Genomic DNA, 24,878 nt, shown 5'->3' with positions numbered 1-24,878 from the left:
GCATTTGTGTGTGTGTGTGTGTGTGTGTGTATACATGTGTGTGTTTGGTGTGTCAGATGTAATACTGCTCCAGGAAAAAAAGTGTTCCTGACTTTTTATGGATCTCATTGTAGGTAGACTTTCCTTCTGTATGTCTCAACACTGGGATCAATTAGCAGCTAAAAATGTTTTGAATGCCAGATTTGCATGTTAATTTAAAGGAAACTCGTCTTGAAACGTTTTATTGCCGCTGAGGTATGTTAGCATTTTGTCCATTACGATCCTATCAATACTCTAAGCTAATTTGCACTTGGATGGTTGCAAACTTCAACAATTACAGCTACATAGACATGGTGTCAGCGTTGCCAACTCCTCAGTCAGGAAAGTACTGTAGCTGTTGGTTGTCTTAAAAATCTTCAAATTACATCATCAAGTAATTTGCATATTTTTCAGTTTGCATGGTTGATGAATTTACTGCCTATGTGGGAGGTGCGCTTCCTGAGAGCTTGGCTCCCATTGGCTCCTGTGTAACTCAAACAGTGATTATCAGTGACAAAGAACAAAAAAAAAAAAGAGAAATTGCTTAGAAGATGAGTGAGAATTGTGAGAGGCCGAGCAATACAACAGCAACACGCCAACTCACAATTATATCATCATAAGAGCAGTTTGCACTTAATTGAAAGTTCAGAACTCACATATGGAATTCCAAACAGACCAAATTCTAGCATGCCGGGAATGGCCCATTTGATGTCGTTCCAGTTGGCAGCATTGTCCCCCAGCCAATGACCCGAATATTTCCCCACACCTGGAAAGGAGGAGCGGGTCAACATCATAGTTCGGTTCCCTCCAAACACACGTTGCAGAGCTCTGAGGAACAGAGAAAAAATAAAGTGGTCAAAGATAGTGAACATGAAAAAAGAACTACAAGACAAGAGGGATGGTTGCATACACAACAAGAGATTGCGATTATAATGTTTTTCCTTGATGGAGGAAATAGAAGCAGAATTGATTTCCTGGAAGATTCAGAACCTTCATGATGAACAATTGTTTCATTCAGTCGCCACTTAGAATATATACGATCTCTCCCTGACATTGAATTGGGAGAATTGTTTGAACTCAACAACCTAATGACTCCCAAACATTTAAACAAGGAAAAATAAGAATGAAAAATGTATTTTTTAACACCATGAAAGAAAATCATATTTATGAGATGAAAAATCCCTTGACTAACTTTCTAAATCTCCAAAAATTTCATCTGGGCTCTAGCTTGTAATTGTTCTCCAAGAATTGCAGGTCATAATTTCAGGGAATATGGAATTCGACAAGCTGCAATGAAATATCAGATTTTTCAGGGGCCCTTTCATTAATTCTGGAATGTGATCAGTACACCCCCCCCCAAAATGACGTACGGTACATTAATTTCAGGCTTAGCTATTTTTGTAATTCTACTGTGTATTTTACTGCAAATTCTTCATTGCTCTGTAGGGATGTCAGCCAGTTGGCTTGCAAAGCACAAGTTGGCAAAATACTACCATTGATTCTGCACTCACTTTTCAGTTGCCAGCACCATTGAGTAACCATAGAGACTGTGGACATCATAGTGGTTCCCCCAGGCCTGCTTGGCATCCATACACAGAGTTTTACTATACATCACCTCATCCATAATCTCTATTGGAGGGAAAGATGATGGCAGTGATGAATAGGCAAAAACAACAACAACAAAAAGTTTAGGCCACCATGGGAGACAAAGGATGGTAAAAACAAAAAGTGAAAACATGAAATAAGACGGTGAGCCTGTTTGCATGACCATACAAATCTGATAACCGTGAGTGATCAGATTACTGTCATAATTATGTGACTGTGAATGGAATTGGCTAGAAGGGTTCTCCCGCCCTCTTGCACAAAGCTGGGTCATCTGAGACAGATTCGCCTGCGAGCCTAATGAGGATAAGCGGTACAGAAAATACTGTAGCTGGGTGGATGGAAAAATGTCTCTTACTTGGTGTGTAGGGAGGATAGTTAAAGTTGTTATCAACACAGCCCTTAGTTGATCCTTTCTTGAAGTTAGCCACTTCATTCATGTCCTGCAACAAGAGTCATATATATGAATCCTTGAATACCTTTAACCATTGCAATTATATATAAAATGTACATACATCTTCAAAAGGGCTTACATGCTAAAATTGAAATATTAATACTAATCGTCTAAAATAAATGTGCCTTAAAGACAATTACATTTTGATTGACAGAGATGTAGTAAATGACCAGTGTTTGGTATTGGGGTTGTAGTTTGCAGTACAGTAGTGTAGAACTGCACATCATCATACTGGAGTTTTAAGAGTTTGCCACTTTCGTGTAGCGAAATAGTGCAAACATAATTAGAGAGCCACCTCTTAGTACAGTGAAGCGCAATCAGTTCCACAACTGTACAAACTAAAACTCCAGCCATGACCTCTCAATAACCACAAACCACTAGCTGGGTTCAAACATTTCTCACAATGAAACAATGAGTGAATGGCCAGGAAGTAAAGTTTTATCTTGATACAGAATCAGAGTCTATGCATATCGAGCAACATACTATGTATACTGGTTATTGCTAAAGGAATACTATGCTAAATTCAATTCCCTCCATTATAGATGAACTCGATCAGTTCTTTATTGAAATAACACTGACATTGCAATCATTCATGCTTACGTTAACACTCATGGGAAATTTAGTCTTCAATTAAGCTAGCATGATGTTATTTTGAATATAAAAATACATTTAAAAAAAAAAGAGTGAGAACATACAAACTTTACACAGGAAATCCCGAGCTAAGATTCTAGAAGCTCTTGACTGTGAGGCAGACATTTTAACCACTACCTCACCATGCTGCCCTCTCACACATGTATTTGAACAAAGTGTATTCCATCAAAAAAACTATAAAAGTGAAATGCATCATTTTAATGGCATCACCAGTGTGGGGATTCTCATACTTGTTAGGGTATTGTAGTATTTTTAAATCAGACTCACTATCCAGAGGGCATCATGTTTGATCTCTCGGGAGAATCGCTCATACTCATCAACCCACCAGTCGATGCAGTTTTGGCTGGTGTAGTCTGGAAATACAGTCTCTCCTGGCCATACCTGAGAAGGACAGAGAGCGTTTGGAGTAAACAACAACCATATTATTGTATCTCCACAAATAAAATGGGGGGAAAGCATAAAAATAATAATAATTAATTTAAAAAACAGCAGGGTAGAAACTAGCAAAGTAAAAGAATGTTGCGGAAGAACACTACTGAGAGGAGGAATCAATAAAGTATTAGGGATCTCTAGATGTGACCATGTGATCTGAGTCATCCTATGTATCATGTATCAAGGAAAATTATTGATCCATTCAGAATGGAAGAGATTGTACTTCTTGGTCTGTGTGCTCAATTATTTTGTGAGAGAAATATCTTTGTGTATAGAATGGACCCCAAGGTCGGCCCACTTGACATCGTGACTTCCTCCACCAATAACATAAGTAGTTAGAAGCCTTGGCCTGAATCTTTTTTTTTTCATCCACGCAGTACTTTACAGACTTCACTTTTTACTTTTGGGCAGATGTTTCTGGCAGGTGGTCAGAACTTCAAGGGTGTTTGGTCCGAGCTACTTTTTAAATCTTTGCTTCCTCCTTTTTAATGGATTTTTTTCCATAAAAAAACTGCTAGCTTTTGTAGCTGCATACCACCCACTTGCTTGCTTTTATACTCCTTGTCTATACTTCAATATAAGTAATTCAAAGTATAATGCAATAATATTACAAGATTAGCAAAGAAGGATGAAGTGTTACTTTTTTTATGAGTGAATGTCAAACTTCCCACACAAACTGAAGCGGAACAGACTGAGGGTCTAGAAATCTGCTTTACTGTATATTAATTGAATAATACAGTATCTTTCCATATTTTTTTGGGATGATCGAACAAACCCAAGAGAAGAAACAAATTCAGTCCAGGGAATTATTTTTCAGAAACAGACACGATTGTTTTCCCAACCACATGAAAAATGTTATACGAATGTTGGTGGTGACTATTTCATTGTCTGTGAAATATATACTAAAGTGGAACTTGACAACATCCACAGCAGTTATCAAAATGCAGTATCACTTTTTTTTCTTGGAACATCATAAAATATCTCTCATAAAGTTACATTAAAATTCTGGTTTCTTGTCATAGTACATTACTCTCTTTTCTCATATCTTGAGTTTGTTTTCATAATTGTAATAATTCATAATAATTTCCATAAGTCTATTAATGTATTATTGTAGTTTCCTTGAACCAATGTTTTTGCTGCCTTTATGGGGGCTCAGGTCCACCCACTTTTTTACAAAAAGCCCTGCTTGCATTGACACACCTCACAGTCAGGGGTGGACCAGTGGTTGGGGTGAGCAGTGGTTCATTTGCAAGAGATGTGATACTGCCCCCACCCCCCAAAAAAACATTGTCTACTTTCAAGAGGACTGTAAAAAGAGGGTCAAAAGTGTTCTGTAATTGTTTATCCTTGGAGTTTGTTAACTGAAGTATTTCATCAATTAATGGTCTTAATTTGTGGGGGGAAAAAAACATTGCACAATATCCATCCATCCATCCATTTTCTGAGCCTCCATTCTCCTCTGATCTCAAAATCTGGACCCATACATTCAAATGGAAATAAACAACAATCTATAATAATCACACATATAAAACATGCATGGACATAATGAACTAACAGCAGTATGTCTTCCACAGAACTCGGGCCACAATTATGTATAAAGTGTTATATCGTTCTGTCTCTGTCTGTCGCTCTCTCTCTCTCTCTCTCTCTGTCTCTCTCTTGCTCTCTCTCTACACGCTTAATCTGAAATGCAGTGATGGAGAACATTTTAAGATTAAATACTAATGTGGAATCAATGCATATGTTTGACCCTTTTATAAGCTGCATTAAAAGGCGATTAGCAGTGGGACTGGACCTAATCGTGTGCGTAATCAAAGCAAGGCTGTAAAAGCACAAGAGCAACAGAAGTTTATCCCTCGCACATCCACTCTTTACAGCGGGTATCAGCCTTTTTAAAAACAAGCTGTGTGGGGGGAAAGGGTAGAAAATAGCACACCAGGGGTTTGAACTTCCATTAGGGTGTGTTATGGTTTGATGGAAATTAGGACAAACTAGTAACCCAGACATCAGTGTACATGCAAATAAATACACATGCTTAATAAAAGACCTACTATTTAATGCAGAGGCTCAAAACAAACAGCTATCATGGTACAGCTATCCATCTGCTGTCCCACTTAGACTATGCAGGGCTCGAATATGGAACTTTTGTACAGTGGGGCAACAGAGGAAAGCACTTGGGCACTGTGTTGCCTTGTACTACTGTTCTAAAGTAAAATCTTTTTTGTTTTTTGTATTTTTTTTTTTGAAATTTTGCATATTTGTGGCTCAGGTTACGTATTTTATGAAAATTTGAATGTCCTAATAGCTAACAGCTTCAGTGAGAAATAAACCACTTCTTGGTGATTGAGAATAGATTTATTATTATTTGTGATGTTGATTAGAATGTTAAATGGAAGATTAAGCGTGTTCCTAATTTTGTAATTAGGAACACGCTTAATGTGTACCTTATAATAATAATCTTACTCTTGTCTAATCTTGTTTAACTTGTATTTGCACTTCATTTCATCTGGACAAATGACTTGCTAATGAAAGTGATTATTAAAAGAATTAAGCTGTCAGTAATAAATGGTGATAAGAACACAATTACTGGCCCTCGACCAGCATTGCGTTTTTTTTCTATCTCACCTCTCCCAACAAAGGAGTTTTGCCATCTGCTTCAGTGACCCAGGCTTTCTTCTCAGTGCCACGGTCAAAGGACTCGTATGGCATACCCTCGACCTTCTTACTGGTGGCAATAGCAGGATCCTAGAGAACACAGATAGACTGTACAGTTTACCCATGAGAGGAGATACAATTTCAGAGTAATTTGGCCTTTGTTGCTCAAATTAACTGAGTCAACAAAAAGCAACAGCAAATTTGTTGTAATATTATAAAACTTATATGCTATGCTATTTTGAAATCTTTTTTTTTTTAAATATACTGCATGCTCTTTTTTCTAACACGAAATAGACAATATGCTTCATTGATACTGAGGTTTCCTACCAGTATGAGGATGTATTTCTGTCCCTTCTCGTGAAGGTAGTCAGCAAACTGAGGCAGCTCACGGAACTTGACTTTGTCATAGGTGAAGTCTTTCTTATTCTCCATGTAGTCAATGTCAGTATACTGGATGTCCTGCGTGAGGTTGTTTCAGACAAAATGACATGCACTTCTTCAAAGACAATCTTCCTTTGAGATAACCAACAGCAGAATGTTATGTAAGAGGAAATACGTTAATTTGGCTTGAAAAAGAATCTAGAATTAAAGTAATCATACAAAAAACATTTTACAAACTTCCACAGATTAAATATCCAACATATCATCCAAGGAAAAGTGTGTACTGTGTGATTAAAATGTTTTGTCTAAAAACAATACAGAGCCGTGTTTTTTGTTTTGTTTTGTTTTTTGTTTGCTTTTTTAAAAAAATGGAAATGTGAGACATTGAATAGGACATAACTTGAAATCCATTTTGGAATTACATGCTTTTCATTGAACAGTGACACTGGGTGTAGCCATAATCTTTAGTTGTTGTCAAATGGCTCATATTTTACTCAGATCATAACTTTACTCTTTTTCTTTTTTCTTTTTCAGAAAAATTGACACGTACAATATATTCTCATTTTAACGTCATACTGTAAATGGAATCACAGGACAATATTAACACTTTTTTTTAAAATTGTATTCTATCATGCATTTAACAAAGGACACTGTTCATCCCTGACTCTTCCTTCAGTTGCAGTCACCTTTAATCCAATAGTCCTTCTGTTTTATTGATGCCTTATTGATGTTTTTATTAATGTTTTACTTTGTAAAGTTACCATGGGTGACATGAAAGTCACCTCTAAATAAAAATGATTTATTATTTATCATTATCAGTTCATCTCTAGGTTGTCATAAATTGTTTCTCGACAGAAGAGGAAGCCTAGAATATTTGGATATATAGTAAATGAAAGTTAGAACAAGCGGCACGGTGTGCGACTGGTTAGAGCGTCAGCCTCACAGTTCTGAGGACCCGGGTTCAATCCCCGGCCCCGCCTGTGTGGAGTTTGCATGTTCTCCCCGTGCCTGCGTGGGTTTTCTCCGGGTACTCCGGTTTCCTCCCACATCCCAAAAACATGCATGAATTGGAGACTCTAAATTGCCCATAGGCATGACTGTGAGTGCGAATGGTTGTTTGTTCCTATGTGCCCTGCGATTGGCTGGCAACCAGTTCAGGGTGTACCCCGCCTCCTGCCCGATGACAGCTGGGATAGGCTCCAGCACTCCCGCGACCCTAGTGAGGAGAAGCGGCTCAGAAAATGGATGGATGGATGGATGAAAGTTAGAACATAATCAATGATGTATTTTATTGTATTTAGAAATTAGATAAGGTCATGCGGACCAGATACAACACCGATGCTGTGATACAGTTTTATGAGGACATAAAGTGTCAAGGTTAAGATTAGGAGTTTACCTTAGCAATTAATTAAACGAAAAAGGTCTCAAACATAAGTGCTTGTATGGAGAGCGACTGTTGACCCAACTTGAAATGAGCTGTGAGACTCATTTCCATGAAAATGTCATTCAGAACTGGTATTTATCAAGCACTACAAAAGGGGAGAGCGGCCGGAGTAGGTTTCACATTTTGATCAGGATGAATGAGATAATGAAAGGAACTTGTTCGATTGATATGAGATCAGCATTAACATTCAGTCACACTTGAAAAATAGTGCTCTCATGTTTGAACCTGAACACAGCCCAGCCGACATTCCATTATTCGGCAGAGAGCTGAATAACCCTGTCTAAGCTAAAGGCCATTGCTATCGCTCAGACTGTCTATCAAACTGTTGCTTCCAGCTCCATATCATGCCTCCCCAGATAGTGTTACATGTCAGGCCAATGGAAGCACACACTGGTGTGTAAACTGTTAAAGAATAACGCAAGTCGCAAAGGTGAGGTATTGATTTCATTTACTGGAAGCTTTTCATCTGTGCTCTTAAAGAAACCGCTGGCAGCTCACGTTCTTACACATTTTGACAAAAAAACAGGCTCTGACTTTCATTGATCTGCTTCTATTTATGTTTTCTACTTTGGAAAGAAAGTCAGTGGCGGAAAAAAGGAAAAGCAAAGAAAGTCAGTGATCCTAATGAAAAAGCATGACAGGCTTACACCCAACCTGGTAAGCCTAGGAAAACGTTTTATTGTGATAGTTAGCAAAATATACAGTAAAAGGTCAGGTCTCATTCCCACACAACCAAGTCCAGCACATAGCAATTCCAACTTTGTTTAACTTTGTGGAGCAGCTTGCAGCGGGGAAGAGTTCATTGTTATTTTTACATTTTTAATTAATAGCTGTATAAAATTTGAGTAATATGTTTTTCTTTTCTTTTCTACAATTTTACTATATATGGCCCAAAGTTGGTAGAGTCTCCCACAGACAACAAGCACACAGTAAAGTCAAGTGTGACTTTGCTTCATACGGGAGAGTTCCTGCATGTGCCACAAACTGAGGAGGCAACAACTCACACCTGTTTGAGAGTTTGAGAATCCCACACAGGGAGGCCGGAGACAAGATTCAAACCCTGAACCTATTAAGTAGTACTATATATAATATAGTGTCAGTCTGAAAATAATAAAATAGGAGCAGACATAATCTTACGTATGGGAGGTGCACTGCACGATTCCTTTCCACTGTTTCCTTGACCTCACTCAAGCTACCATAGTCCCATCTAGAAAGCTGGAATCCCAGGGACCAGTAGGGCGGAATGACGGGCTTGCCAATAAGCTGAAAGTGCAGTTGGTAGAGTAAAGTCAGTACGTAAAATAGCTTTCTGAACCAATATAAGAGACTGCTCGTTTGATAAGATTCCATCCCCATTAAAAGCAAGTGTGCAAGTAACAGCGATTGAAGCTGTTATCTCAAGTCATCATTGAGTGCCAAAAATACTGACTGTAGTTGAACAAAATGCACAATACTGTAAATTGATGTATCACCTCAAGAAACCCCTGCACTACTTGTTCCGGTGTATCTCCAAAAATAATATAGAAGTCAAGGATTCCTCCAATTGTTCTGTACGTCACTGCAGGTGCAGGTTGCAAAGTCACTTCTGAAAGGCAACACAAAATAATGACAGGCTTTATTGTCATAATCAAATCAAAATCCACTCGTTTGATGAGTGCTTCATTGACTCAGAAATTCAAATTTTGTTTTTATATTGTTTGTGTTTTTCACCCATTGCATTGCTGTTCATTAGGAAGACCCCAAATGACTTTCCACTCTCATCTTCCAAACAGAGGAAGAAGGGATAGTGTCCATATAGGTTGTGTGTTCCCTAGAGAAACGAGTAATTATATCAAGTAAACACAGGAGAAAAATATTACTTTGAATAGATTACTAGTATTACACACTCAACTAAATTCATTAATCTTATATATAATAATACTTGTTTGAGTTCACACCATTGTTTAACTGGCTCATTTTTAGTGAAAGATTACAGTTATGGAGTTATGAAGATTAAGTTACTACATTATTAAAAACACCTTTCCTCACTCGCAGCTGGAAAGGTACAACTTTAAATTGCAAATGGGAAGCAAAGGGTTTCCTGCTGGAAAGTCTGTCAGAAACAAACTTGACTCACAGCTGGAAAGTTGGATAAAACAAATTTTGCTTTTCCAAGGCTCATCTACCGCAAACTTCTCCTGATATCTATTCACTTGTCATCTATCGTCATTAGCATGTTACCTTGTGTGCACTTGGATAAAAGGCTGCGATATAAATAATGTATCACTGAGCATGTGATTTGTTATTATGATGGTGTTGTTTTTTTTTTTTTTAGGTTGTCATTTTCGGGGTAATGCAGCATTATCAGTATTGTCCTTTAAATACTATGGTATTATTTTTTTAAATAATTACATATTGCTTTTAACTCCAGCCATCCATTTTCCGTACCGCTTATAATTAAAAGTTATAACATAGAACACTTTACATTAAGTGTAGGTTATTTAAATATTCTGTCGAATGTCTGATGCTGCAGCTGCTACAAGTGGTTCCAAATTAGACAACACATTAGACATGTCATTATCCATGATTATAATACAGCGAACAGCAGGTCCCTGAAGCTCTTGTTAGCGAATGACAGCAGTTTATTTATGCATTTCAAATGTAAAGTAACTAATTTATAATCAATTTATCAAAAACTTTTAATTGATAATGGTACTATGTTTTGCATAGTTTTCCGGCATGATTGTATATTTACCGGGTGTTGAGCAGTAGCCGCGTTACAAGTGGTGGTCTTACTTGTTTAACTACATTTCCCAGTAGCATGGTCTTAATGTTGCTGATTTCAACAACAAATAGCTTTTCAGTAGTGTAGCTACATTTGTTATCACCTAACACAGTAGCGGCCACAGAAGCTACATTTCCCCAGCCAGTTCTAAACCTCTCTGTATCTCTTCCATTTGACAACACATACCTATCCATCTGAGTGTATAAAAAGATGCAGGCGAACTGTCTGATAATGCCACCGAGGCGGATGGAAAGCATTGGCAGAGGAGGGGCAGAGTGAATCTCCGAGGCTATATCTTGACAAATTCATGTGACTTATTGAGTGCTCACAGAACAGTTCCGGTGTTTACTGTGCAACCCTACAAGGAAGCTCCTGTCAACATACGAGTCGATCAACACATCCAAGTACCCTGTCCAATGTATTTAACATACAAGTATGTTAAATGTGTGTATGTAATTACTTCAAGACAAAAGATAAGTCAATGAAAAGTCACCTCTTCCTCTTCCCGTGGGGGAGCCGGGTGGTCCCCTGCGGGCTGTGGGGCCTGCTGTGGGGTTTTTGTCCCTGCCTCGTTTGAGGGAGGGGACAGGGGGGTCCACCTCCTACACTCGGGGGTGGGTAGTAGGTGCTACCAGGAGTGTGTGTATGTGGGGTGGCTGCGGGGGGGTCCATGCTGCGGGTCTGGGTGGGGCAGCCCTTTTCATCGGTGGTTGTCCCAACCTGCAGGACCCATGCCTCTTAATCACTCACTTAGCACACACTCACACCACTCATTTTTCTCACTAATCACATCTGGTTACATATACATATCAAAGAGTTCCTGGGGGACTGGTATGGGGTCGGGAGGGTGTGGGTGTCAGACCGGGTTTCAGCACGTCTGTGCTGTTTCCCGGTCCGTGTGCCCTGCCGCTCCGCCCTGCCTGCCCCCCTGGATTTTAAATGCATCACACACACTCATCCCCACATTTTAAAGCACCACATACACCCATCTCTGGGGGATAGTGGGTCATGGGTGTGGGATGTGTCCTGGTAGGCAGTAGTGCCTGGCAGCCCTGCACCCCCCCCCTGCCAGTCGGGGACCTGGCAGTCATAATAACAGGTCCTGAGGCCGGGCCCCCCCAGACTGGATGACTGCTTAGCGTTGGGGCTCCCCTCTCATGACCCACAGCTGCTCCCTGAGTTCCTCCCCCTTATCGTTCCCTTGTCGGGTGCCCCTATCCGCCCTCCTTGCATTGGGTCCCTGCGGCCCCCACCGGGTGGCCAGTTATCGGGGCGCTTCGGTGGGGACGACGGACCGCCCTGGGTCCCTTGGTGTAGGATGTGTCCCGTCCACCGGGCTGCTCTCGGATGGACCCATGGGCCCGATCACGCCTCTCGATTGATTGGGTGGGGTCCTCAGCCTCCGCGGTGTGGGCATAGCAATTACAGGACACTTCTGTCAGTCTTTGTGCATGTAAAATGGTGTCAATTCACTTGCATGTGTCCGCAGGCACACACCCCTGGGACTCTTTCTCTGGGTGTGGGGCCACTCACTTATTGGGACAAATAACTCATGAATATGCAAATTGCTTGTGTATCCCCTCACTCATACTCTCGTCCTATAGTCTTTTATAATTTACATAGTCAATCCCACCCCACTTCAGTTGTACAGCCGGGTTCACGACCCTTGTCCTGCATGCTTCTTCTCCTGTCCTTATCCTGTTCTAGCTTGTCCTGTTCGTCCTTCACAGGGTGTAGCACTACAGCCCCATGCAACACACATATTTAATGTTTCATTGTTGTAGATAATGTAATGACTTACTTTTCTCATCCTATTTACAAAATTAGTGCTTTGTCTTTTGTCTTTGTTTCTCTCTGCCCTCGAGAAACTTTATTCTGTTCGACTCTGATTCTCAATAAGCTTCAATTATAATACTAAGAAACCACAGTGGAAGCTTAAAAACTCCACAGTGACACAATAAAACTGTTCCGGCATAAAAGGGATACAGATCTTCCATTCCGCCGAACAGGACAAAAAAAAACAAAAAAAAAGGAAAATACATTTCTCACCCCATTAGGAAAAGCATCTCTGGTGAAGATGGGCCAGGTCTTCCAGTATGTATCATGGCGAAACTGTCTGTGTACGTGCTCTCCCAGGCCATAAATATTATGGGATGGAAGTTTAGCAGACAACTGTAGGAACTGGTCTGCAAACACTAATGGTCCCATGGTTGTGTCAAATCTGTATGTATTTTGTGACAAGCAAATGGAAAATTTAAGGAAAAAGCATATGAACATGTCATGACCTACAAGAAGTAAGAAGACAATTAGATTTTTAGGGAGCAATAGAGCCAAATCTCATATCAATACATTTATAAGAAACATTTTGATGACTATAAATGTCCATAATCCTGCAGATTTTGAAAGATATTTTTCTTAGACACAAAATGTTATCAGAAGGTGTGGTAAATGGACATATTATACTGCTTTTACATTTTGGCTTACAAAGCGGTATGGAAAATCGATGATAGTCAGGCCAAAGTTCTGTGTGCAGTTTTATGAACTATTGCAGTTTTTATGATGTGAAAGGTAAATATAACATGATAACATTTTTTTTTTTTTGGCTTGCTCACATCTCACCGTGCTCTTGATGATGTAAAGGAAAAAAAGAGTAAACTGTAGTTGTAAAGAAGTCAAGCCCGGTTTGAGTATTGCACATGCACTTTAATTTTAAATTTTATTTGAAAAGATGTGAAAAAGGGAAAAAAATATTTTATTTATTTTAATATTTTGGGGATGCAGTAAAGTATGGTATAGAATTGACTGTATAGTCAAGTATAATTGGCATTTAAATGCAGATCTTTCTGTTACTTAATCCCCAAAATCTGAACACCTGATCAACTGATCATGATGCCGGTAATAAGCAATATCATAAATTCTGGTGTGAAATAAAATGTTTGATTTCTAAATGGTTGCAACACAAAAATAATGTCAAGTGTAATCTCACATCGTGTAGATAAAAGGCATTTGTGTTATTGGGCGAGTCAATAATGCTGCCTCATGTTGATGCAAATTGGAATGGAAGGTTGCCATGTGAAGTATTCAAACATTGTGTGTGGTATACATCCATCCATCCATCCATCCATCCATCCATCCATTTTCTGAGCCGCTTCTCCTCACTAGGGTCGCGGGCGTGCTGGAGCCTATCCCAGCTGTCATCGGGCAGGAGGCAGGGTACACCCTGAACTGGTTGTGTGGTATACAGTTTATGATAAGTGATGCGATGAGTGTGCCCACAAATGCCTGGCAAATGACTGACACCTCAAAAGTCTCGCCTTCTGTCTCTGATTGGTAGCTACTGTAGTTGCGTTGGTTATACATGTATATCAAATTCGAGGCACAAGATGGGGACAGAGACGACTGGTTATTTCACATATCATATTTATCATGTAGCCTGCTACTGTCAAGTCATAATAACTCATTTAACAAAGATGACAAAGTGATTTTTCGGAGGAAAATTGCAAACTCTCCTTTAAATGCTGCTGTCCAATGGAAAATCTTTATCTTTTATGATAATTTTGACTGAACATACTACTTTGTGTTCCCCTGCTTGTGTCCTATTAAAATATGTAGCCCACCAAATTTTAAATGCGTATCTCCATTCGCTGCCAGAACAGTCCTTTAAACAAATAGTTCTGCTTTTGAAATTTGTGGTGTGGTTTCATGAATGACATCACAGTGAAACAGTTTTATTGCTTCTGAGAAAATTTTTTCATAACACGGTGACGATATGCCTATAACTGCAAAGGCCTGCCTTTAGTATGATGTTTTTTTGAACTTGTAACATGCACTGTGTGACTGGCCATAAGAAAACAATGGTGCACGTTTACATTCACAGCAATATAAAGAGAAAATAATCAATAAGCAGTGGGAACTCACAAGACTTTTTTGTTCTCCTTCCTGCGCACAACCAGTCCAAAAGGATTGTGTGTGATCTCCAGTGTGTTGCTAACGGGACTGGTCGGGTGATTGCTGAGGCTGTTAACATGTTCGTGCGGCACCTCAAACCTCTGCATATGAGCGTCAGTTATCTAAGTACACCACAACCAACAAGTGAATTAAATCTGAGGTTATTAACAATAATTATCTGACGGTTTGCTTTGTGGGTACCTTAAAACGAAGTCGATTGCTTGATTGCATTTCAGCATGAAATGACAGTTCCTGTATATCTGCTCCAAACAGGGAAGGGGATGACATTCTCTTCAGATGTGCCTTTATTACTGCCATGAAAACACAATAAAAGCAAGGTCCAGGTCATAAAACAGCGGAGATCATTAATGCATGTCTGATGTGTTATGTTAAACTAAGATTGCAAAGACAACTTATATGTAGAAAAACAAAAATGAATTTACAGCATTAAAAGAACTGTAATTAATGATCTTGCGGTCCTCAATCATTGCCTTATGGCTTTTATTATGACATTTAAAGGTCAACAGAAGACAGAAGTGGTCATTGGCAGCCAAAATTTGTATTGCAATGTACATCCTTCTACAATGGAATGCAATGTTAAAAAAAGTCAGATTTTTGTTTACACTTTTCTCTAAAGTGATTATCCATCTGCTTGCAACTGTTTTAATTTTAATGCAAATACCAAAATCCAAAGGTCAGTCTCAGCCATAAATGCTCAAATTGTGCATGTTAATTTGGTTAAAGACTCTCTCTGTCTCTCTCTCTCTCGCTCTCTCTCTCTCTCTCACTCTCTCTCGTGTGCTCTCACAATCACACACTCAAACACACAACAATGCTGTTGGTTTTGGGCACTTAAAAATTGAAATGGTCGTAGGTGTGTGTGTACTCCCATATATTATTAAATTTTATTTGCTCTGATTTAAAAAAAAAAGAAAAAAAAGTTACTAAACAGTTTCACTTTACTTGAGTGCTTTCTTACTTTTACTCAAGTAAATATTTGGAGGACTACTTTTTACTTTTACTTGAGTCATATTATTCTAAAGTAACAGTTTTTTCATATTATTCTAAAGTAACAATTTTTGGCTACTCTACCCACCTCTGACAATAATAGATATCATATAATATTAATAGTGGATTAGGAGAGGCCCCAGTCTTTTTTTCCCCTCAATAATAATTATTTCTGACGGGTGGCTCACTGTCCCACATTGTATAATTATTTTTGTGTTTAAATGAATTTTGTCAGCTGACTGTTAGTCTTGGGAGATGGCATCATTTGTTTTACCATATTTCAATGCATACACCTTTGTCACACAGTTTCCCCCAAGTACAGTATTTTATCATCTAAAAATCATTTTAATTTGCCATTAGTGTATGTTTAAATAGTATACATCACATTTGTTTAGCAATTCTAACAATTAGCTGGAAATCTTTGTTCAGACTGTGAAACCAGTAACTAAACTCACTAAAACAAAATTAATCCATGCAGGAAATAGAAAAATCTGTATTCTGAAAATTTAACCAGGCTCTCTGAGATGCTGGACATTATGTTTCACTGACAGACATGCCTGAGGCAAAGTGAGCGATAGTGGAAAAAACAAGATGAGGGTAAAACAGACAGATTGCAGTTATACACTCTCAGTTGGCGTCCAAACTAAGCTGAATAGAAAAGGCAAAAAGAGAATCAGTCAGTGAGCAAAAGATGAAACACAGGTGAAAGTGTAAATTATTTCAATTTTAAGTCCCCCAACCTAAATGACAAGTTTTTCCCATCCAGAGTTGCAACAAATTAAGGATATTACCAATCAATCAATCAATCATCCATCCATCCATCCATCCATCCATCCATCCATTTTCTGAGCCGCTTCTCCTCACTAGGGTCGCGGGCGTGCTGGAGCCTATCCCAGCTGTCATTGGGCAGGAGGCGGGGTACACCCTGAACTGGTTGCCAGCCAATCGCAGGGCACATAGGAACAAACAACCATTCGCACTCACAGTCATGCCTATGGGCAATTTAGAGTCTCCAATTCATGCTTGTTTTTGGGATGTGGGAGGAAACCGGAGTGCCCGGAGAAAACCCACGCAGGCACGGGGAGAACATGCAAACTCCACACAGGCGGGGCCGGGGATTGAACCCGGGTCCTCAGAACTGTGAGGCTGACGCTCTAACCAGTCGGCCACTGTGCCGCATCAATCAATCAATCAATCAATCAAAAATATTTGGTTTTATTTCCTCAATTGAGGGATATACAATGATTAAATGAAGGTATGAAGTTTAATTTAATAAGAGAAAATGGACACCAGGGTCTTGTCTGGGATGGGATAGGATGGTGATTGGGAACAAAACCAAGAGTTTAATTTTGCCCCTCACCCCTCCACACCGATTTCTATGTCAATAAAGGTCCTAAGACAATACAAATTTACCATAAGGATCTGGTTGCTCCACTGATTCAACAGTGTATCCGTGGTTGGTCGAAAAGAAGCACCATGGTACATTTTGCTCATCCAGTGGACTCCAGCAACATCCACGCTGCTGACATCCTCTCTGTTGAAGCAACATGAATTTAGGTGTGGTTTTTGTTTTGTTTTTGTTTTTTGTTTTTATTTAAATTAGGAGCTACAGTAGCTACACAACCTTTTTAGCCTTCATATTATTGCGATTATACTTTTTGGGGGTTCCAAATAAGAGGTGGTGCATATAGAACTAAATTTAACACAGTGATAGCCTTTAGACACGACAACAAGGCCAAAAGAGCAAATTACTATGATAACATTTTAAATAGGCCTATTTTACACCAAAACTCTGTATGAAACCAAACAATAAATCTCTATACTGTCTGTTTACACTCTTACAGCACCACCATACTTATCCCAAATTTGAGAGTGAAAAGCCAGTTGTCATATCAAAGAGAACAATGAAGGAAGTACAATATGTGGAGGTGTCCAAAATCTACACAAACTCTCACATATTGATTGTCACCAGAGGTGGGTAGTAACGCATTATATTTACTCTGTTACATTTATTGGAGGAACATTTTCTACAAACTGTACTTGTCAGAGTACTTTAAATGCACTGTACTTTATACTTTTACTTGAGTATTTATGTGAAGAAGTATCGATACTTTTGCTCCGTTACAATGATCGACATGCCATTCGCTACTATTATTTATCCATTCATGGATGTGGGCGTCTATTTTTAGACTTCATCTTCGACTTCCGCATAGGGCAGCCGTTGCGTCAATCAAACGGGATCAATAGTGTCATTTGACTCCAATCCACCAATCAGACGACACAAAGCAGTCACATGACCGCGCACGAAGCCTTCATGATCCAATCAAAATGACTCATTTTGAGGGTTGGGGGAAACAGCCGCGCGAGTGTGAAACACAACAGCTTTGTCATGCAGCTCTTAAATTGTGACTCGCTAAACTTGGACATTTCATTCCACTTCTAACTTGAGAAAACACCTTGTGGCAAGTTGCGGATGTTACTATTGTTGTTTTGGCAGTGGATATGGCAACATTAGCACTATCCTTATGGTGTCGCACGCGTGCACACACTCAATTCGTCTGTTCAGCAAATAGCTTCTTCATGAAGTCATTCCAGTGAATAAAGGTAATAATGTTTCTGTGGGGCCCAATGCATGTGTTCTTGGTTTGTGGGACTTAAAGATTGAAATGTTGGCAGGTGTGTGTCGACTCCCATACATTTTTTATTATTATTTGATGGTCATGCTCTGATATATATAAAAAAAGAAATCATAAGTTACTCACAAATTACTCTTTACTTGAGTAGTTTTTTTAATTCTGTACTTTCTTACTCGTACTCAAGTAAATATTTGGATGACTACTTTTTACTTTAACTTTAGTCATATTATTCTAAAGTAACAGTACTCTTACTTGAGTACAATATTTGCCTACTCTACCCACCTCTGATTGTCACACATACCTTGGAGGCTCCAGCATCAGGGAAGCAGTCCACCCTTTCCGCATGAGAAATAGACGGACATTGTGGAACAAATACCTCTGTTGTCTCTGCCAAAAGATATGACAACCTCATGACGGACACATTAATAGTTGTTGTAAGTGGTAAACATCCGTCCATCCATTTTCCATACCGCTTATCCTCATATGATAATTGTATTTTTTGGTTGACAATTTTACAATAAGAAATTAACAATTATCAACTATGAAAACAGAATGACCAAAGCTTTACAAACTGGTCAGTATAAGATTCTTTGGTGTTCAATTTAATTTTATTAACAAACTTATTCTATGACTAAACACAAATATTTGAATCATGAGTCATTAATTCATTTGGTAAACTAATTTTGTTCAGAATATTAAGTCAATATTTGATGTACTTTAAGAATCACAGCCCACAACACTTGTTCAATCCAATATGATGATCCAATTGTGGTAGTTTGCAGTTGTCTAGAGTTGTACAGCATCATACTTAGAGAGGTTTCTAATATTTTGGTTACCTTAGCAATATGAATGAGGGTCAATACTTAACAGTTCAGAAGCAGTTCACTTGTACACCACTGCAAATTACAATATCAGTAATAAACATGTTTCTAAATTATGGCCTATCTAACAATGACAATCACAATCACAATATTATACACTGTATTTGAAATGTACATTTTAAAAGCTCTAGTAGTTGATCTTACTACATTATTAGGCAGGTGTACCTATTATTGTGAGCCATGAAAGTAAATCCCTTGTATTTGGGTTTCCACACGTCGATTCACTTACCATCCTTGATGACCCCAGGTTCGCCAGTAACAAAAAGAACTATTAGAGCAATGGATGTTGCCAACATCAATGCGAACATGACCATTAAGGTCACCTCCAAACCCGAGAACCGCCTTCTCCCCATCTAAAACACAAAACCAAAGGCATGCAAGCTGAGTGATTACAAAGGTCAACAACTTTAGAACCAATTAACGACACCATGATTCTAAAGGCAAAGTCCCAAAGTTCAGATATCATTCCTTGCTTAATGAGCCCCATTGGCAGGACACACAACTGCTATACTGTACACGTGTGGACATTTTCTCTTAGAACAACCAGTAACCTTTAACAAAACCATTTGTGAAATATTTATGAAGGGAAATATTGAGGTACTTTAGAAGACAAACAGCAATTGGACAGAAATATAGAGTCAAAGCACTTAATCATTCAACAGTTGGGCTAGATCCATAAACTCCCCTTTAATCTAAAAATTTCAGATGAAATGACAGTTTGGAAAGGCCCTTTAGGATGAACTATGAGGGAGAATATACAATAAAATTATTCTTTTTGATGACTAGACAATTTTTTTCTCAGACACTTGACTCAACCACTATATTTCAAACAATCAAGCATGCCATCATTTTCATTTTAACCGATTCTGTGTGACGGCAGTGGCATGTCGCCACCAAATCACAAAGCAATTGTGAAGAGAATTGTGTGGGAATTGAGCCCATGCCAGCTGCAATAAAGTGAGCGATGTGAACCACTATATTATCAATAGACCTTCTACTGAATTTCTTCCATCCATTTTCTGTTCCTGAAAATGATCAGATGCCCCAATACTTTTGTCCACATATTGTTTCAAAATGCACAGACAGGTTATCTTGAGCATTTCCAAGACATTCGTCATGTCACTCAAGCCATTAAGCTTCCCTCCAATGTACTATTGTAGACAGAAACAAATTGAATGTCAAGCTGCTTTAGGCTCAACTTCTCATTAGCTTATGGTAGAAAATGCCATAAACCTGGGGAGGCAGAGCCTCACCTGCATATGAAGAGTAAAAAAAATGTAAAATGATTTCATAAGAATATTTTCCTTTTTAGTTCTCTTCTCTGTGTCTTATATTGATTTTCTTTTTGAATCCAATAATTGGAATGAGTTCACCATTAAAACTTCTGAATTTTCATACAGTAGAACCTCAATAAAACGGTCCCCGATATACAGTAACGGATATCAGAATCAGAATCAGAATCATCTCTATTTGGCAAGTATGTCCAAAACACACAAGGAATTTGTCTCCGGTAGTTGGAGCCGCTCTAGTACAACAGACAGTCAATTTACAGAACACTTTGGAGACAGAAAGACATTGACAAAAAACAACAACAAACAACAATTGTGCAAAAAGATGCAGAGTCCTCTAGCACTTAGAGCAGTTCGAATGGCTAATATCGCAATAGTCCGGTGCAATGACCATTGTGCAAAGGGCACTGAGACTTCAAGGAGTGTATGTGGTTTAAAGTGACGAGTAGTGCGATAATCTGGGACAATGGTTGTGCAAATGTTACAGATACTCCTCAATCAGTGTGCAAATGGAGCAGATGCTACTCTGGCATGAGTGGCCAGTATATATATGCAAATAGTGCAGCACGGCGAGACAACTACAGTGAGTGCACGAGTAATACATAATTGGCCCCACAGAAATGTGACAACGAACTCAAGTCAAAAAATTGCCAGCTTGTTGTAATGGAATTATAAGTTAGCTGTTTAAGAAGTTGATTGCAAGAGGGAAGAAGCTGTTGGAATGTCTACTAGTTCTAGTTTGCATTGATCGGTAGCGCCTACCTGAGGGAAGGAGCTGGAAGAGCTGGTGACCGGGGTGGGTGAGGGTCCGAGAGGATTTTGCACGCCCTTGTCTTAGTTCTGGCAGCGTGCAAGTCCTCAAGGGTGGGTAGGGGGGTACCGACAATTCTTTCAGCAGTTTTGATTGTCCGTTGCAGTCGGAGTTTGTCCTTTTTTGTAGCAGCACCAAACCAGACTGTGATGGAAGAACACAGGACTGATTCGATGACCGCTGTGTAGAACTGTCTCAGCAGCTCCGGTGGCAGGCCGTGCTTTCTCAGAAGCCGCAGGAAGTACATCCTCTGCTGGGCCTTTTTGAGGACGGAGTTGATGTTGGTCGCCCACTTCAGGTCCTGGGAGATTGTAATTCCCAGGAACTTGAAGGTCTCGACGGTTGACACAAGGCAGGTGGACAACGTGAGGGGCAGCTGTGGCGAAGGATGCCTCCTGAAGTCCACGATATCGGATAAAACTGACCATCAGGACTGAACAATGGGTCCAGAAACAGTTTCTATTTGTCACTTAAAATGCCGTTGACAAAGTCTGTTAGTTCCAGAACCGGCCGCTGTTGTTAACTGCCGCAATGTAGGCAGAGAATGGGACTGACGTATTTCCGTGTCAAAGATATACAGTATTACTTGATCCAATTCCAAAAGAAGTGCCTTCTATGCCTACGTGGTGTCCATGTTGAATCTGGGGCATTGACCTGGCGGCCATGTGACGATGGTTATACAGTATCTATTGTCTATTATAAATAGAGCAGAGAGAGAGCGGCATGGCTGCAGCGTTAACTTTGAATAGTACAAAACAAGTCTTTGGAGTCTGGAACATGCTATTTTTGTTACAGTAACAGTTTCGTTTTTGTCAAGCCATTCATCTTTGGCAACAGATTTGGAACTACGAAGCACACTAATTTCAAAGTGTTGTACGTCCGTCCACTCGCTTTTTTTTCAGATTAGATCCCTCAAACGCCCGCTGAACTAACTGGACCGTTTTATTTTATGGATCATTGTGCGTCTGTGGTGTGAAAACACGTTTCTCAGAGTGGATGAAAAGGTGAGGCAAATCACGAGGCCCATTCCTTTGTATTTGCTGCAGACTGAAAACACTTGGGTTTGGCATCAAATAATTGATATCAGAAAAGAGATCAACTGAAGTGTATTTGAATGCTGACTGTCTCTAGTCAAGAGGTGGTGATAAATGATGAAGGACGACTGCATTGCTCGTTATAAGAAGGAAAGAGTTTATTTTTCGCAAGCAGTTTATATCCAACTGAGCGTACGCAGCAGCCGGGAGAGAGGAACTGGATTCAGGCCTTCACCACGTTATTTTAAGGCTTACAGTTTCTGACGTCAGCGATGGGTGTTCCATCCCATCTCAACTTTCTGAATCTATGTGTACGTGCAGGTGGCATGATCTGGTTTACATAAAGATGTGCAGTCGCCCTAGTAACCTACACATCAGACTTTCAGCTCCACCCAGTGCTATCCTCGGCAGGCCCTCTCTCTATCTTATTTCCTAAAAGGAGTTATTTTTTGTACAGTATGTGTGTTTCATGACGACTACTTTAGTACTTAATAGTTACTTCAGAATGATGGAGTATGTTTATTCCCTAAAAGGAGTTATTTTTTTGTACAGCATGTGTGTTTCATGACGACTACTTTAGTACTTAATAGTCACTTCAGAATGATGGAGTATGTTATTCTTTTCTGTACTTTTACCTCGGTGAAGGAATGTGTTCTTCCTCATGCAGTACAGAGAACTTTTAACCCCAGTGGAATCTTTAGGAAACCCAGGTTATTGAACGTCATATTGAATAGAAACATCACAACCAGAGGTGGGTAGAAACGCGTTACATTTACTCCGTTACATTTACTCAAGTAAAATTTTGGATTAATTGTACTTGTCAGAGTAGTTTTAATGAAGCATACTTTTTATTTTTAGTATTTACTGTATGTTAAGAAGAAACATCCATTATAATAATCTACATGCCGCTCGCTACTTACATTTATCAATAATTATGTGCGGCATCTATTTTTAGACTTGCGTTTTCGACTTCCGCATCGAGTGCCGTTGCTCTAATCCCCCGTGATTACCACAGTGATGTTTGACTCAAATTCACCAATTTTTTTTTTGTCTTGAGTTTGTTGTCAGATTTCTGTCGGGCCAATTATACATTACTCGTGCACTCACTGTAGTAGTCTCGCCACGCTGCACTATTTGCATATCTGTTGTTGACCAATACTGGCCACTGATGCCAGAGTAGCATCTGCACCATTTGCACATTGATTGAGGAGTATCTGCAACATTTGCACAATCAACATTGTCACAGATTATCGCACTACTAGTCACTTTAAACTGCATACATTCCTTGAAGTCTCGGCGCCCTTGGCACAATGGTCATTCTACTGGACCATTGCTATATTAGTCATTCAAACTGATCTAAGTGCTAGAGGACTGCATTTGTTTGCCCAATTGTCAAAAAAAATAAAAAATAAATACGTTTGTACCGGCTTTACAAGATAACTAGCAACCCTTTATTGCTCAGTGACTGTTTTTTGTCAATGTCTTTATGTCTCAAAAGTGTTCTCTGTCAATTAACTGTCTGTTGTCGTACTTGAGCGGCTACAACTACCGGAGACAAATTCCTTGTGTGTTTTTTTGGACATACTTGGCAAATAAAGATGATTCTGATTCTCATTCTGATTCAAACGACACAAGAAAGTCATATGTCCACACGCAAAGTCTTCTATTGGGCTTCGCCGGCCAATCAGAGTTATGACAGGCGTGCGCGACTTGTGGTTTGCATTACAGACTACGAAAAACAACAGCTTTAACATGCACCGTACTTTTGTCACTGCCCAAACTTGGATATTTCAGCCGACTTCTAACTTGAGAAAACACTTTGCGGTAAATTGCAAATGTTTTTGCTGTTGTTTTGGCTGTGCATATGGCAACATTAGCACTATTTTATGATCAGAAGTAACTGTAAAACATGCATCTTCTGGGTTATGTTCTGTTCTGTTCTGTTCTCTCTCTCTCTATTTCTCTCTCTCTCTCTTGCTCTCGCTCTCTGTCTCTCACACACTCTCTCTTTCTCTCTCTCTCACACACACAAACACGCAGACACCACCAACTCATTTTGTAGTGTTAATCTGACTATAATGAACATAGTGCATTTATTGCACAAATTAATAAAGTAGATTAAGTATAAATGATTAATTTATTGTTGGTGAAGAGCTAGAACGGCTCAAGCTGTTGTCTTACCTTGGCTGTCTCCGCTTTGTCGGGGAGCAAAGTTCTCCTCAAAGTGCCTGTGCCGAAAGAAGACAACAGTTTACAATCCACATGATATATTATGACCTTAGTCTCACGCATGCACACACTGGCGCACCCATACACACACACACACACAACACTGGTGTTTAATGGATTTCTATTTGAGGATGACTTTGCATGACTTTTTCATCAAAATAATGTACCAGAATGAAATGAAAAGACCCAACGAATGATACAGGTACTTTTACTATCATGAATATATTACAAAATAAAATGTATAACCCTTTATTAAGGCACATAAATATCATGCTATGAGTGCGTAATAGGCCATTCACAGAGAGATGATGGGTCTTGATAATTAGGTTGACCTGCAGAGATCCAGCAAACTAATTAACACATCTTTGAGGCACCAACATAAATCTGAGAATATAAAATTCAGTTCTGTGATTGAAGATGCTCTGATTCTGAAAGTTGAATGTTCTGTACATTATGAATATCTTGAATCCAACCATGACATTCAGGACTTGGATCGTTTTCATTATGTTTCATACTTGATAATGAATGAGAAATGAAGAGTTAAAATCGAACAAATGAGTTTGCCGATAATATTTACGGTAATCTTTATGGCTCTTTATTCTCTTTTGATCTCAGGATTCACTTAAAAATACTTTGATAGG

General features: G+C 39.2%; 1 protein-coding gene across 2 annotated transcripts in view; it reads right to left on the bottom strand.

The window, feature by feature from the left end:
- si (sucrase-isomaltase) overlaps positions 1-24,252 on the bottom strand; it is a 67,326-nt gene extending 43,074 nt beyond the window's left edge. The window contains exons 1-16 of one of the 2 annotated variants that reach the window (XM_061782322.1): positions 24,190-24,252; positions 19,104-19,227; positions 18,295-18,380; positions 16,771-16,891; positions 14,551-14,660; positions 14,320-14,471; positions 12,451-12,622; positions 9,348-9,447; positions 9,110-9,222; positions 8,775-8,900; positions 6,140-6,271; positions 5,783-5,902; positions 2,993-3,106; positions 1,979-2,063; positions 1,530-1,647; positions 675-846 (exon numbers count right to left, since the gene is read on the bottom strand). In XM_061782322.1, the coding sequence (XP_061638306.1) occupies positions 675-846; positions 1,530-1,647; positions 1,979-2,063; positions 2,993-3,106; positions 5,783-5,902; positions 6,140-6,271; positions 8,775-8,900; positions 9,110-9,222; positions 9,348-9,447; positions 12,451-12,622; positions 14,320-14,471; positions 14,551-14,660; positions 16,771-16,891; positions 18,295-18,380; positions 19,104-19,227 (1,845 nt within the window). In that variant the 5' untranslated portion in view covers positions 24,190-24,252. Of the gene's footprint in view, positions 1-674; positions 847-1,529; positions 1,648-1,978; positions 2,064-2,992; positions 3,107-5,782; positions 5,903-6,139; positions 6,272-8,774; positions 8,901-9,109; positions 9,223-9,347; positions 9,448-12,450; positions 12,623-14,319; positions 14,472-14,550; positions 14,661-16,770; positions 16,892-18,294; positions 18,381-19,103; positions 19,228-20,925; positions 21,370-24,189 lie in introns of those variants that run through there. The other variant, XM_061782323.1, reaches the window with a different exon arrangement.
- Between the last annotated feature and the right edge of the window lie 626 nt (positions 24,253-24,878).

This window comes from Phyllopteryx taeniolatus, chromosome 8, assembly GCF_024500385.1.
Source record: "Phyllopteryx taeniolatus isolate TA_2022b chromosome 8, UOR_Ptae_1.2, whole genome shotgun sequence".
Lineage (NCBI taxonomy): Eukaryota > Metazoa > Chordata > Actinopteri > Syngnathiformes > Syngnathidae > Phyllopteryx > Phyllopteryx taeniolatus.
This window is presented reverse-complemented; position numbering and strand designations above follow the sequence as displayed.